General features: G+C 44.8%; 1 protein-coding gene across 2 annotated transcripts in view; it reads right to left on the bottom strand.

Moving 5' to 3' along the window:
* LOC106585475 (citron rho-interacting kinase) overlaps positions 1–12119 on the bottom strand; it is a 64169-nt gene that overhangs the window by 29007 nt on the left and 23043 nt on the right. For both annotated transcript variants that reach the window (XM_045707012.1, XM_014171718.2), the window contains exons 9-20: positions 10911–11036; positions 10326–10421; positions 9983–10099; positions 9593–9702; positions 9220–9394; positions 8393–8590; positions 8216–8269; positions 4576–4773; positions 2893–3086; positions 2681–2816; positions 2495–2599; positions 2179–2319 (exon numbers count right to left, since the gene is read on the bottom strand). In XM_045707012.1, coding sequence (XP_045562968.1) covers positions 2179–2319; positions 2495–2599; positions 2681–2816; positions 2893–3086; positions 4576–4773; positions 8216–8269; positions 8393–8590; positions 9220–9394; positions 9593–9702; positions 9983–10099; positions 10326–10421; positions 10911–11036 — 1650 coding nt within the window. The remainder of the gene's footprint in view (positions 1–2178; positions 2320–2494; positions 2600–2680; positions 2817–2892; positions 3087–4575; positions 4774–8215; positions 8270–8392; positions 8591–9219; positions 9395–9592; positions 9703–9982; positions 10100–10325; positions 10422–10910; positions 11037–12119) is intronic.

The following is a 12119-nucleotide window of genomic DNA, read 5'->3' as shown; positions in this document are numbered from 1 at the left end:
CTGGACATGCCGAGAGATGAGTTCGGATTAGTCTGACATGCTTCTGTCTATAACATGAGCTGCAAAGTATGTGCGGAAAATCCTGTCTACCGTGGCTTTTTTTTGAAAGATATAATGAAAACTGAAAAAGTTTTGCTACTGCTCTCAACATTGCTGCCCTGAAGTTAATAGCGCTATTGGTGTCGTTGTCATGGAAGATGTTGACAGAGTTTTGAAATCAGTGGAATGCCATGTGGAAGCAGAGAGATGATTGCCAAATAGAGAGAGTCCAAAAAGAGAACACAGTAAGAAGGCTGTTGTCACGCTCGTCGTTAGAAATGGCGGACCAAAACGCAGCAGGTATGTGTATACTCATCTTCTTTATTTACCGGAAAAGAAGGGAAAACCAAACAAACACGTATACAAAAATAAACAAAACGATGAACGACAAAATGACAGCCTTGAAGGCACCACAGCAATCCAAGAACAATCTCCCACAACAGACAAACACAAACACACCCTCATATATGGGACTCTCAATCAAAGGCAAATAGACAACACCTGCCTTCAATTGAGAGTCCCAACCCCAATGAACCCAACATAGAAACAGACACACTAGACTCAACATAGATCATAAACCAAAAACCCGGAAATACTAAATCAAACGCCCTCTTACCAACACACCACCCTGAACCACATAAAACAAATACCCTCTGCCACGTCCTGACCAAACTACAATAACAATTAACCCTTATACTGGCCAGGACGTGACAGCTGTTGTATAAAACACCTGTCTCCGGATTACATCTTCAAACTAAGGGCAACCATGGCATCCATGACAGAGAGAGAAGCGTTCATCCATGTATACGGGTAAGTGGTATGTGTATGATCTGTGTAGGAGCTCTAGAAAGAGGCCTGAGTTCCAGAGTTGAATTTCTGCGTTGGATGACTGTTCAAATATATTTTTCCCAGTTGGAGTTTGTTTTTTCAGAGTTCCCAGTTGTTTTGAACACGGCATTAGAGTTGGAATTATGGTTCATCGTTTAGCTAGCTAGCTAGCTAGCTACATGTCTAAACAACACACTCCACTATGCAAGTTACCATTTCACTGTACCATTTACACCTTCTGTATCCTGTGCATTTGACAAATAAACTTAGATTTTATTTGATATAGTGTGTGTTTACCAGAGACAGTAATGTGAAGAACAACAAGACCTTCACCAAAGCCAGTTTAGGATATAGGCCAAGGACTAGATACAGTTCATTTTTACTACTACTTTTTGCTACTACTTTCACCACTTTTAGTCTTGAAATCTTTGGTTGTTTACTACACTGTGAATCATCAAAGAGATGGGAGAGGCTAAGGCTTAAGAGGATGTGAACGATGCTGACCGGGTGTAGATAAAGAAATTCATGGGCCATTTTCTCAAAAGTGGGGTAACAAGTTTATCAACTTTCAAAGCAGGATTACTTTCTCAATGTTTCTCAAATGCAGTGTACCGTTTTCTAGCTCGGAGTCTCTACTTTTATCCAATGTAAAAAAAAACACCATTACAAATGTGTCTACAGTGCATTTGGAAAGTATTCAGACCCCTTCCTTTTTTCCACATTTTGTTACGTTACAGCCTTATTCTAAAATTGATTAAACAAAAAAATCTCAGGACCTTAGACTGGGGAAAAGGTTCACCTTCCAACAGGAAAACAACCCTAAGCACACAGCCAAAATAACGCAGTAGCGGCTTCGGAACAAGTATCTGTATGTCCTTGAGTGGCCCAGCCAGAGCCCGGACTTGAACCCGATTGAACATCTCTGGAAAAACCTGAAAATAGCTGTGCAGCGACGCTCCCCATCCAACCTGACAGAGCTTGAGAGGATCTGCAGAAAAGAATAGGAGAAAATCCCCAAATACAGGTGTGCCAAGCTTGTAGCGTCATACCCAAGAAGACTCGAGGCTGTAATCGCTGCCAGAGGTGCTTCAACCAAGTACCGAGTAAAGAGTATGAATACTTATGTAAATGCTTTTGCTTTGTCATTACGGGGTATTGCGTGTAGATGGATGAGGAAAACAAACAATTGAATCAATTTTAGAATAAGGCTGTAACATAGCAAAATGTGGAAAAAGTCAAGGGGTCTGAATAATTTCCGAATGCACTGTATGTGTGTGTTTGCTCATGCATGCGTGTGTGTGTGTACAGTACCTGGACGTTCTCCAGCCGGTACTCCAGGTCAGTCCTCTCAGTCTTCAGCAGGTCAGTCTGGTCCAGAGCGTCCTGCAGCCCCTGGGTTAGCCGGAAGATGTGGCTCTTCTGAACATCTAACTGCTGCTGCAGGTTTCCTTGCTGGGGGAGGGACACAAACAGTATCAACAGACATTCTGTGATATTTCACTTCTCACAAGACAAACAAACATACTGGGTTATAATAGAGGATTTTTTATTAAGCCCAGGTATGTGACATTATATGATATAAATAACTCAAATATAACACAGGCAGAATAAGAAAAACGTAGCCTACGTCATCCAGCAGCCTCTGCTTCTGCTCCCTCTCAGTCTCCAGCTTCTGCTGCAGACTCCTTGTATTCATCTCCAGCATGGCATGCTTCTTCTCCAGGTCATTCAGCTAGAGGGACAGAGACAGGATGTACGGGTCTGCTTTAGACAGAGAGATAGACAGAGAGACAGACAGACACATAAGGCTCACTGTGTCAGAGAGGCTCTCTGCTTTGAGTTTCTGGTCCTTGAGGGCCTCCTGCAGGGCCAGAATCTCAGCCTTGTGCTCCTTCACGGCCTGCTCAATAGACTGACGAGCTTCCGAGTTGCGCAGGTCAGCACGTAGCCTGAAGAGGAATAAGAGAGGGGACCATATGAGTGTGTGTTTGTGTGTTTGTGTATGTTTGTGTGCGTGTGTGTTACCTGTTCTGCTTCTCGTTGTCCAGCAGTCTCTGGATCTCCCTGGTCCTCCTCTCAGCCTGGTTCTTCTCTTCCTCCAGGGCTCCCCTCCAGGCATCCCATTGCCTCTCCTTCTCCAGCAACTCATCATTCAGGGTCTCCAGCTCCAGGACCTGCTCCTCCAGCATGGTGCACGTGGTCTTCAGCGTCTCAATGTTCTAACACAGAACATGGAAAACATAGGAGGGGTTACATGAGAATAGAAGTCATGCTATTCAACTGTTAAACTGGTCTGTTCTGTTCTAACAGACAACATGAACATCTTACAGAGATTGTAGGAGATAAACTTACATGAGACAACTATTTAAGGTACTTTTAATAGAGTTTTGTGGTCTTAATGATGACTGTTCTGAAATCAGCCCTCTGAGTAATGGACATAGTATCCCAAACCAACGTCAGTAATGTCAGATTCTGATCATCAGGAACATTGACATTCAATGGGTTGTGCTCCACAGTTAAAAATAGATACAAGTACCTTTGAGAGATAGGGCACATACTGAGCTACGTCTGTATGTTTCCTATTTCCTTTGCTTGAGACAAACACTAGGATAAAAATATAGCTGCAGCACCATGGTCCTCTGAAGTCCACACATCCAGGGCTGACACGACCTGGGAACGATGCGGATGACACATCCCTCCCACTCATGGTCGGATCCCTCTATGACTTCCATCCCTGGTTACACAACCACTAGCTAGGAAAGAGAGACTGAGAGCTCTAGCTACTGAACGCCTACACACCCCATCCCACAGGGGCAGAGCACAGCATCACACAGCCTACTCCCTCCCCCTACCCTCCCCTCCCCTCTCCTCTCCTTCCAGCCTTCCTTCCTTCCTCCCTACCACCCTCTCCTCTCCTCTCCTTCCATCCTTCCTTCCTACCACCCTCTCCTCTCCTTCCAGCCTTCCTTCCTACCACCCTCTCCTCTCCTCTCCTCTCCTCTCCTCTCCTCTCCTCTCCTCTCCTCTCCTCTCCTCTCCTCTCCTCTCCTCTCCTCTCCTCTCCTCTCCTCTCCTCTCCTCTCCTCTCCTCTCCTCTCCTCTCCCCTCCTTCCAGCCCTTCCTTCCTACCACCCTCTCCTCTCTTCTCCTTCCAGCCTTCCTTCCTACCACCCTCTCCTCTCCTCGATCTGCTAACTGAGCTGGAGATACATAACAAAAGAACAGTCAAGTATCTTCTGCCTGATTTATACTCTCTCCACTCAATCACATTAGCTGGTATAGTGTGTGTATGTATGTGTGTGTGTGTGCAAGTCTGTGTAGCCTAAATTGATTGTTGAGGAGTATGGAGAGATGTGTGTGTCAGTTTGTGTGTTTGGGGGTATGTGAAATGAAATGTCTGTGAAAGAAAGAGAAAAATAGAGAGAGAGAGCTCTCTATTATCCACATTCTGTTAACATGTTAGAGTGTGTTTGTTCTATACGGTACTATGTACCTATGGTCATGAGTGAGTGTGAGTGTATGTGTCACACCTAGGATTGCAAAATTCTGTGAACTTTCAATAAATTCCCTGGTTTTCCAGAAATCCTGGTTGGAGGATACCAGATCTCCTGCTTATTCCCTCCTGATTCCGGGACCCTCCGAACCGAGATTTCGGGAAAACCAAGAAGTATATTGAAAGTTTGCAGAATTTTGCAACCCTAGTCACACCTGTTTTTGGTTGTTGAGGTGCATCTCGCGGTCAGCCACCTCATGGCGGAGGCGGTCCACATCCTGACCCAGATGCAGTTGGTCCTCTGTCTCGTCCGTGGCCTCGTCCAGCTGCTTGGACAGGTAGAAGTTCTGACGGTTCAGCTCAGAGTTCTCCTGGGTCAGCTGGGTCAGCTGCTCCTCCAGGTCTGTGATCACCTGAGGGAAGGAGGGTGGGAGACATTATACTAGGCTCATTACCAGCTTCTACACAATAGTATATCATCTGAATGTATACTACTGCAAGATGTATTGATGTACAGTGTATTCGGAAAGTATTCAGACCCCTTCCCTTTTTCAAACATTTTCAGACCCTTTGCTATGAGTCTCGAAATTGAGCTCAGGTGCATCCTGTTTCCATTGATCATCCTTGAGATGTTTCTACAACTTGGAGTCCACCTGTGGTAAATTCAATTGATCGGACATGATTTGGAAAGGCACACACCTGTCTATATAAGGTCCCACAGTTGACAGTGCATGTCAGAGCAGAAACCAAGCCATGAGGTCGAAGGAATTGTCCGTAGAGCTCCGAGACAAAATTGTGACGAGGCACAGATCTAGGGAAGGTTACCAAAAAATGTCTGCAGCGTTGAATGTCCAAGAACACAGTGGCCTCCATCATTCTTACATGGAAGAAATGTTGGCCTCCCAAGTGTTGCAGCATTCTAAGGCACTGCATTGCAGTGTTGCGGAGTCACTACAGCCTGGGGTTCAATCCCAGGCTGTGTCATTACGGCCGTGACTGGGAGTCCCATAGTTTGGAACCACCAAGACACTTCCTAGAGCTGGCTGCCCGGCCAAACTGAGCAATCGGGGAAGAAGGGCCTTGGTCAGGGGGGTGACCAAGAACCTAATGGTCATTCTAACAGAGCCCCAGAGTTCCTCTGTAGAGATGGGAGAACCTTCCAGAAGGACAACCATCTCTGCAGCACTCAACCAATCAGGCCTTTATCATAGAGTGGCCAGACGGAAGCCACTCCTCAGTAAAAGACATATGAAAGCCCGCTTGGAGTTTGCCAAAAGGTACCTAAAGGACTCTCAGACCATGAGAAACAAATTTCTCTGGTCTGATTAAACCAAGCTTGAACTCTTTGGCCTGAATGCCAGGCGCCTCACAAGTCCTCAACTGGCAGCTTTGTTAAATAGTACCCGCAAAACACCAGTCACAACGTCAACAGTGACGGACAAAAAAGGACATTTCTAAGTGACCCCAAACTTTTGAACGGTAGTGTATATTTCTTTACAGTTATTTACATATGTACAAGAGTAATTGTATTCTGTTGTATTGGTTAGTATTGGATTACGCTATTGACTGCAAGTACCAGAATGCCTTGCGACAGGAAGTAAAATAAACGAGAACGTGCCAGTTAAGTACAAGTGACAAGTGATTATCCTGGCTTTCCCTAGCAACTTTCTTTTATTGTTTTGTGGAATCTAAAGTAGTAAAATGTAACGTGAACAAGTATTATTACTGAAAATAAGCTTTCATCTCAAAACCGACGTCCCGAGTCATTACTTTGAAGATAGTTTTCTACAGGGGATGTTTTTCAGCAGTAGGTACTGGGAGACTAGTCAGATGAACGGAGGACAGAGAGATCCTTGATGAAAACCTGCTCAAGAGGTCTCAGGACCTCAGACTGGGGGCGAAGGTTCACCTTCCAACAGGACAACGAAGCTAAGCACACAGCCAAGACAACGCAAGAGTGGCTTTGGGACAAGTCTTTGAGTGGCCCAGCCAGAGCCCGGACTTGAACCCGATCGTACATCTCTGAAGAGACCTGAAAATATCTGTGCAGCGACGCTCCCCCTCGAACCTGACAGAGCTTGAGAGGATCTGCAGAGAAGAATGGGAGAAACTCCCCAAATACAGGTTATAGGGTCATAGCGTCAAGCTTATAGCGTCATACACAAGAAGACTTGAGTCTGCAATCACCCTGTTGCAGGAGAACTTTTCTGTAATGCAGTAAAATGTCAAACTTGTAGCGTATTTGAGGTTTAAAAAGGCTTCTGAAGTTTGTAATTTCCACTTTTAAATTTCAGACTTGATTTTCCCTTATGAAAAATGCATCAACCTATACAAAAATGTCCATTAATTATAATCCACATTTCCTGTTGCTGCAGGATTATTTTCCTGCTATAGCAAACTGGCTGAAATTAAGATCCTCCATCTGTATGTAGTGAAATGAAATTATCAATCAATGGGAGTGGGGCATATGACTCCGTTGACAGACAAGAGTGAAAAGTCCTCACCAGCGCTTGCTGGATTGCCATACACTTGAGACAATCAATGTGAGTTTCCTTCAGTGAATGCTACATTTCAGCATACTAAGGCACCCATTTTGCAATTACAGATAAATATCCAAGCAAACTTTTTTTAATCTCAGACAGCCTTCATGTCTTTGTCAAGGCTGAGCAGGGAGCTGAATAATCAATTCATCAGCCCCATTCGGTCCTCTTAATCAGCCAGGATAATAGTACAGACTGTATGCAAATGAGGGTTAGAGGCTGCTGAAGCTCAGTTAGAGAGTTAGATGTTGTTCCTCTCTCTGGGGAGCCTGGCTGCTGGGTACCATGCAGGACTACATGGCAGTGGAGAGAAGGGAACAAAGCTTTTCTGTATGTAAATCATCTCTCTCTCCTGTTTCTACTGAGCCAGTCATCCCAACCATTCCCTCTAATGCTGGGGGCTGACAGAAGAGGAAATGGGAGGTCAACAGTGGGACTGATGCGCTGGGATCTGTCTATCAGCAATGTTCTCGCCCCATCCTACTGTGTAGACACGCCACATACTCCACACAAACCACCACACCACCACACCCTAGAGCAAGACAAGTTTGTGGTGCTGTAGTCTCCTTCATATACACAGAAACACAGTACAGTACAGTCCACTAGCAGCACCCAGGGTAGATAAACACTGGTGCTAACCTCAGAATGTTTGATTCATTACAGTAATTTTAATTACAGTGGGTTTGGTTAGAATTCACTACCCTCTACAAATGAGTAAACAAAACCTAGCTAATTACCAACAACAGCCAAATGACCCAGACCTTTACCTCCAGTCTTGTTACATTACATTATATGTTGTTGATACACTACTACCCCATGTCAATGCAACCTTACCCATGTTTCATTTCTGTTCTTTTTGAATGGTGGACGGCTGCCAGAAGTACTGTTATTAATAATCTAAATAGAAAAAATGGTGCCATACACAAAAATAAACATGGGGACCCAGGCAAGAAGCTAGGCACAATTTGTTTCTGAACTTGGGAGTGATTGCCTGAATACCGGCCAGCTGAATCTAGGGAAAATGCTCTTTCCCAACAGTTTGCGAGTGGGAGGATCTCAAAAGTAGGGCAAGCGGATAAAGAGAGACCATTATGTATTACCCACAATGAGTCCCAGCAGTGATTCAAACAATGTGACTTTAAATGTTTTTAAAACCCCTACCACAACACAATAACCTCTTCTTCTCAGGGTTAGTCTTCACATGTTCACCGAGAAAGAGATATGAAAAAGATATGGGTATACATTTTTCATAACATCAACCTTAATACAAGATTAATTGAAAACAGAGAGAGAGAGCGAGAGAGAGGTGGCATACCGCACAGCTGTCTCTGAGGGCATCATACTTGCGCTGGATCTCGTCTCGGTGGGCCTACCAGACAGATAGAGAGAGGGACAGGTTTGGTGGCTGTACTACAGTACTTCATCATAGCATAGCAGTAACATGAGTAATAACAATAGACTGTTACAGTATGTCTGTCCCTCTTGCACTCACTCTAAGAACACAGATTTCCTCCTCAGCCTCAGCGGTGGTGTCCTCGAGCTCTGACTTGGCCTGCTGCAGCTGACTCTCCAGGGATTGGCGTGCCGCTTGTAGCCCGCTGATCTGAGAAACCCTCTCCTGCAACGACAGGGTCAGCTCCGTCACCTGACGCTTGATCTCCAGCTTCTGCTCCTCGTGCTCCAGGCCCATCTAACAACATGACGGACACACAGAGAGAAGGGAGAGACAGAAAGGGGTCAGGGAGAGGAAGGAGAGAGTCAGAGAGATGAGTCACCCAGAGGAATGAGAGAGTCAGAGAGATGAGTCACCCAGAGGGATGAGAGAGTCAGAGAGTTGAGTCACCCAGAGGGATGAGCGAGTCAGAGAGTTGAGTCACCCAGAGGGATGAGAGAGTCAGAGAGTTGAGTCACCCAGAGGGATGAGATAGTCAAAAAGTTGAGTCACCCAGAGGAAGGAAAGAGTCAGAGAGATGAGTTACCCAGAGGAATTATAGAGTCATAGAGTTGAGTCACCCAGAGGAATTATAGAGTCAGAGAGTAGAGTCATCTAGAGGAAGGAGAGAGTCAGAGAGTTGAGTCACCCAGAGGGATGAGAGAATCAGAGAGATGCTGATCTGGCAAAACAACTACCGATATTTCACCCTACATGACCCCTCTATCTGCCAACCCCCCGACAGCTCTCCTGGCTCCTTCCCTCTTTTCCTCCTCCTCTTCTTACCTGCACTCCCCTCTCCTCCTTCCTGTGACCCTAACCGTTCTGTCCTCTACTTCCTTCTCTGCCCTCCTCACCTCCCCCTCTCCTCCTCCTTCTCTCCTCACCTCTCTCAGCCTGTTCTCCAGCTCCAGCACTCGGCTCTTGTTGCTCTGCTCCTGCTGACTCATCTTCTCCAGGTGCTCTTCCAGCTTGGCGTTCTGGGCCTCTAGCTTCCCAGCCTGGGACTCCAGGTAGAACTTCTGCTGCCTCAGCTCCGAGATCATCTCCTCCTGGGATTTCCTGTCAGGCCCAGACAGATAAACAAACACGCAGCACAGTCAGTATCACTGTGTGGCGAATCCTCCTAACTAATTAACCAACTAACTAACTAACTAACTAACTAACTAACTAACTAACTAACTAACTAACTAACTAACTAACTAACTAACTAACTAACTAACTAACTAACTAACTAACTAACTAGTCCACAACACTCACATGTTCTTCTGGGTGTAGATGCTGCTGTTGGCTGCCAGTTTGTTGGCCTCAGATAGCTCAGCAATCCTCTGCTCCAGGCTGGCCATCTTTGAGTCCATGGCATTTATGGTCTGGGATGGACAGAAGAGTCAAGTTTCAACACACATTTACATGCAGCCTCAACATGTCTGACAATTTGCAGTACATTCAGAATGTTACCTCATTTATAAAATGCTCACTACTACTGTCAAAACAATACAGTACATGTACAATATATGACAGTTGCCTTGCAACAGGTTCTTGCAAGTTTGAAATAAACCAAGTCAGTGTGATTAATGTGAAAAATAAACCAATTCAGTGTAATGTGAAAATAGGCCTGGCCACATCCTAACTAGGCTGGCCAGCTCTTACCGCCTTCTGCTCACTGATGATGCTGCACTTCTCCTGGACCTCCTCCTCATACTTGCTCTGACTGGATTCCAGCATCTCCTTATCTGCCATGCCTGCCTTCATCTGGTTCTCCAGAACCTGGTTAATATAAGAGAGAGATACAACACAATATCAGGCTACAGCTCAGGATCAAGGCCCAGTCAGAGTTTTCATGACCAAGGGACCTGCCCAGGAAAAACTCTGGGCCCTAGTTAAAGCCGACAACGTCCCCTAACAGTGTGAATACACCAGTAGTCCTTAATATGATACTCTCCTGAATGGGTGTGCTAAACAGGAGAGAGACGTTGAGGCTCTGAAGCTCTACCTTGATCTTCTCTTCATAAAGCTTCTCCTTCTGCTCCAGGTGGGTCTCCACGCGTTGGGCTGTGGACTGGCTCTCACGCAGACTCTCCTCCAGGTCCTATGCAAACAAACACGTTAGAGTACATTGTTTATTCAGCCTTTTCAAGTTAGGATATAACACCCTGATATTATACAGTAGAGCAAGGATAAAATGTACAAAAAACAATCTTAGTCAAAATAAAAAATGATCTGTGTTCATAATTGGTCACTTTTGGGTCTGAGACAGAGAGAAACTACACTATGAATGACCCCCAGGGAGTCAGGGCTGAATCCTAATGTGAGATCATCACTGATGTCAATGGGAGATGCTTGAAAATTACACTTACGAACGTAGATCTCCAGTTAGGATTTGGCGCAGACTGAATAATAAGGTGAGGGAGTGTGAGTATGTGTGTGTATCTAAGCGAGTGTGTGTATGAGCAGTGAACACACATATGTCCTGGAGGGCTTGTGTGATAATCACTCTGATGGAAGGTAATCCTCCAAAGAAGGGCAAAGTTGTGAGGGCCAGAGGGGGGCTGAGGGCCCCTCTTTCCCCTCCCCTTACCATGATTTGATCCGTCATCTGCTGGATCTGCTGGGCCTTGCTCTGCATGTCCTCCTTCAGCTTACTCTCCCTGCGCTCAACTATCTCCAGCCTCTTCACCTGGTTCTCCAGGGTCCTCCTGCCATCCTACACACAAACACACACACACACACACACACACCGCTAACTGCCTGGTACTCAGCACTCTATTGTCCCTCTAATCACTCTGACATCAATGCAAATGTTATCGATAATCTAATCAAACACTTCATGAGAGCCCATGAGCTATTGTTGCGTAACATTTCTGTAGGCTACACAATTGCATTAGAAAACAAGAGTGATGGTCTCTATAAAAGAGAGGAGGCTACAATGAACTTTCTATAGGCTAGGCCTACTATATTTATTAATCAACTTTCCTAACATTAAGCACATTGCTTCTCTTTAAAACAGGAGTATAGCCTACTTAGCTGGCATGAAAATGAACCATAGGAAAAGTGTGCTCCATTCGTTATTTAAGTGCATAGATGACATTCTTTTCTGCCCATGTATCTAGACAGGTGCATGATAACGGTCCATTCTAAATCAAAACACAATTCACACATATATGATTTAGTATATGTAACAACACATTACATCAAGAATAGTGTGATGGGTGACAATTCTAGCCTATCACTTGTGAATGATGCCCAGCTTAAGGCAAACAGCCCATACTTTTTTTGCAACTTTTTCAAATCACAGTTGCACACCTCATGTAGCCTAGCCATATGCCTATATGTTTTGATAATGTTTATATCACAATTGAAGTGGCCAAATAACTTCTTAAAATGAAGCACATTAATCTGCTTTACAATGGGTGTAGAGCCTAACTGGCAGCAGGTGAGTTTCAAGTTTTCACCATAAAAATGCACCTTTATAATAAAAGCATTACATGCATAATCACATTTGTGGTCACTTTTGAGAATGGTATTTTCCTGCTAATGGAACATTCGCGCTTATAGCCTACTGCCATGTGCGCATTGCTGTGCTTATAATGTTACAGTCTAATAGTTATCAACATTTTAAGCTAAACGTGCTCTTCTGTTGTCAGCCACATTACATAAACAAGGTTTTTTGATGCTAGTTGTTGTATTAATTTGGGATCTATCGCATCCCACAACTGTCCCAGACTGTTTGGAATATTTATTTTCCCACAGAATAGGTCGACTTTTGTACTATGGGGGATAGTAGATT

This window comes from Salmo salar, chromosome ssa24 (genome assembly GCF_905237065.1).
Source record: "Salmo salar chromosome ssa24, Ssal_v3.1, whole genome shotgun sequence".
In the NCBI taxonomy this organism is placed as follows: Eukaryota; Metazoa; Chordata; class Actinopteri; order Salmoniformes; family Salmonidae; genus Salmo; species Salmo salar.
Note: the sequence above shows the minus strand (reverse complement) of the source record. Positions and strands in the feature narration are given on the sequence as shown.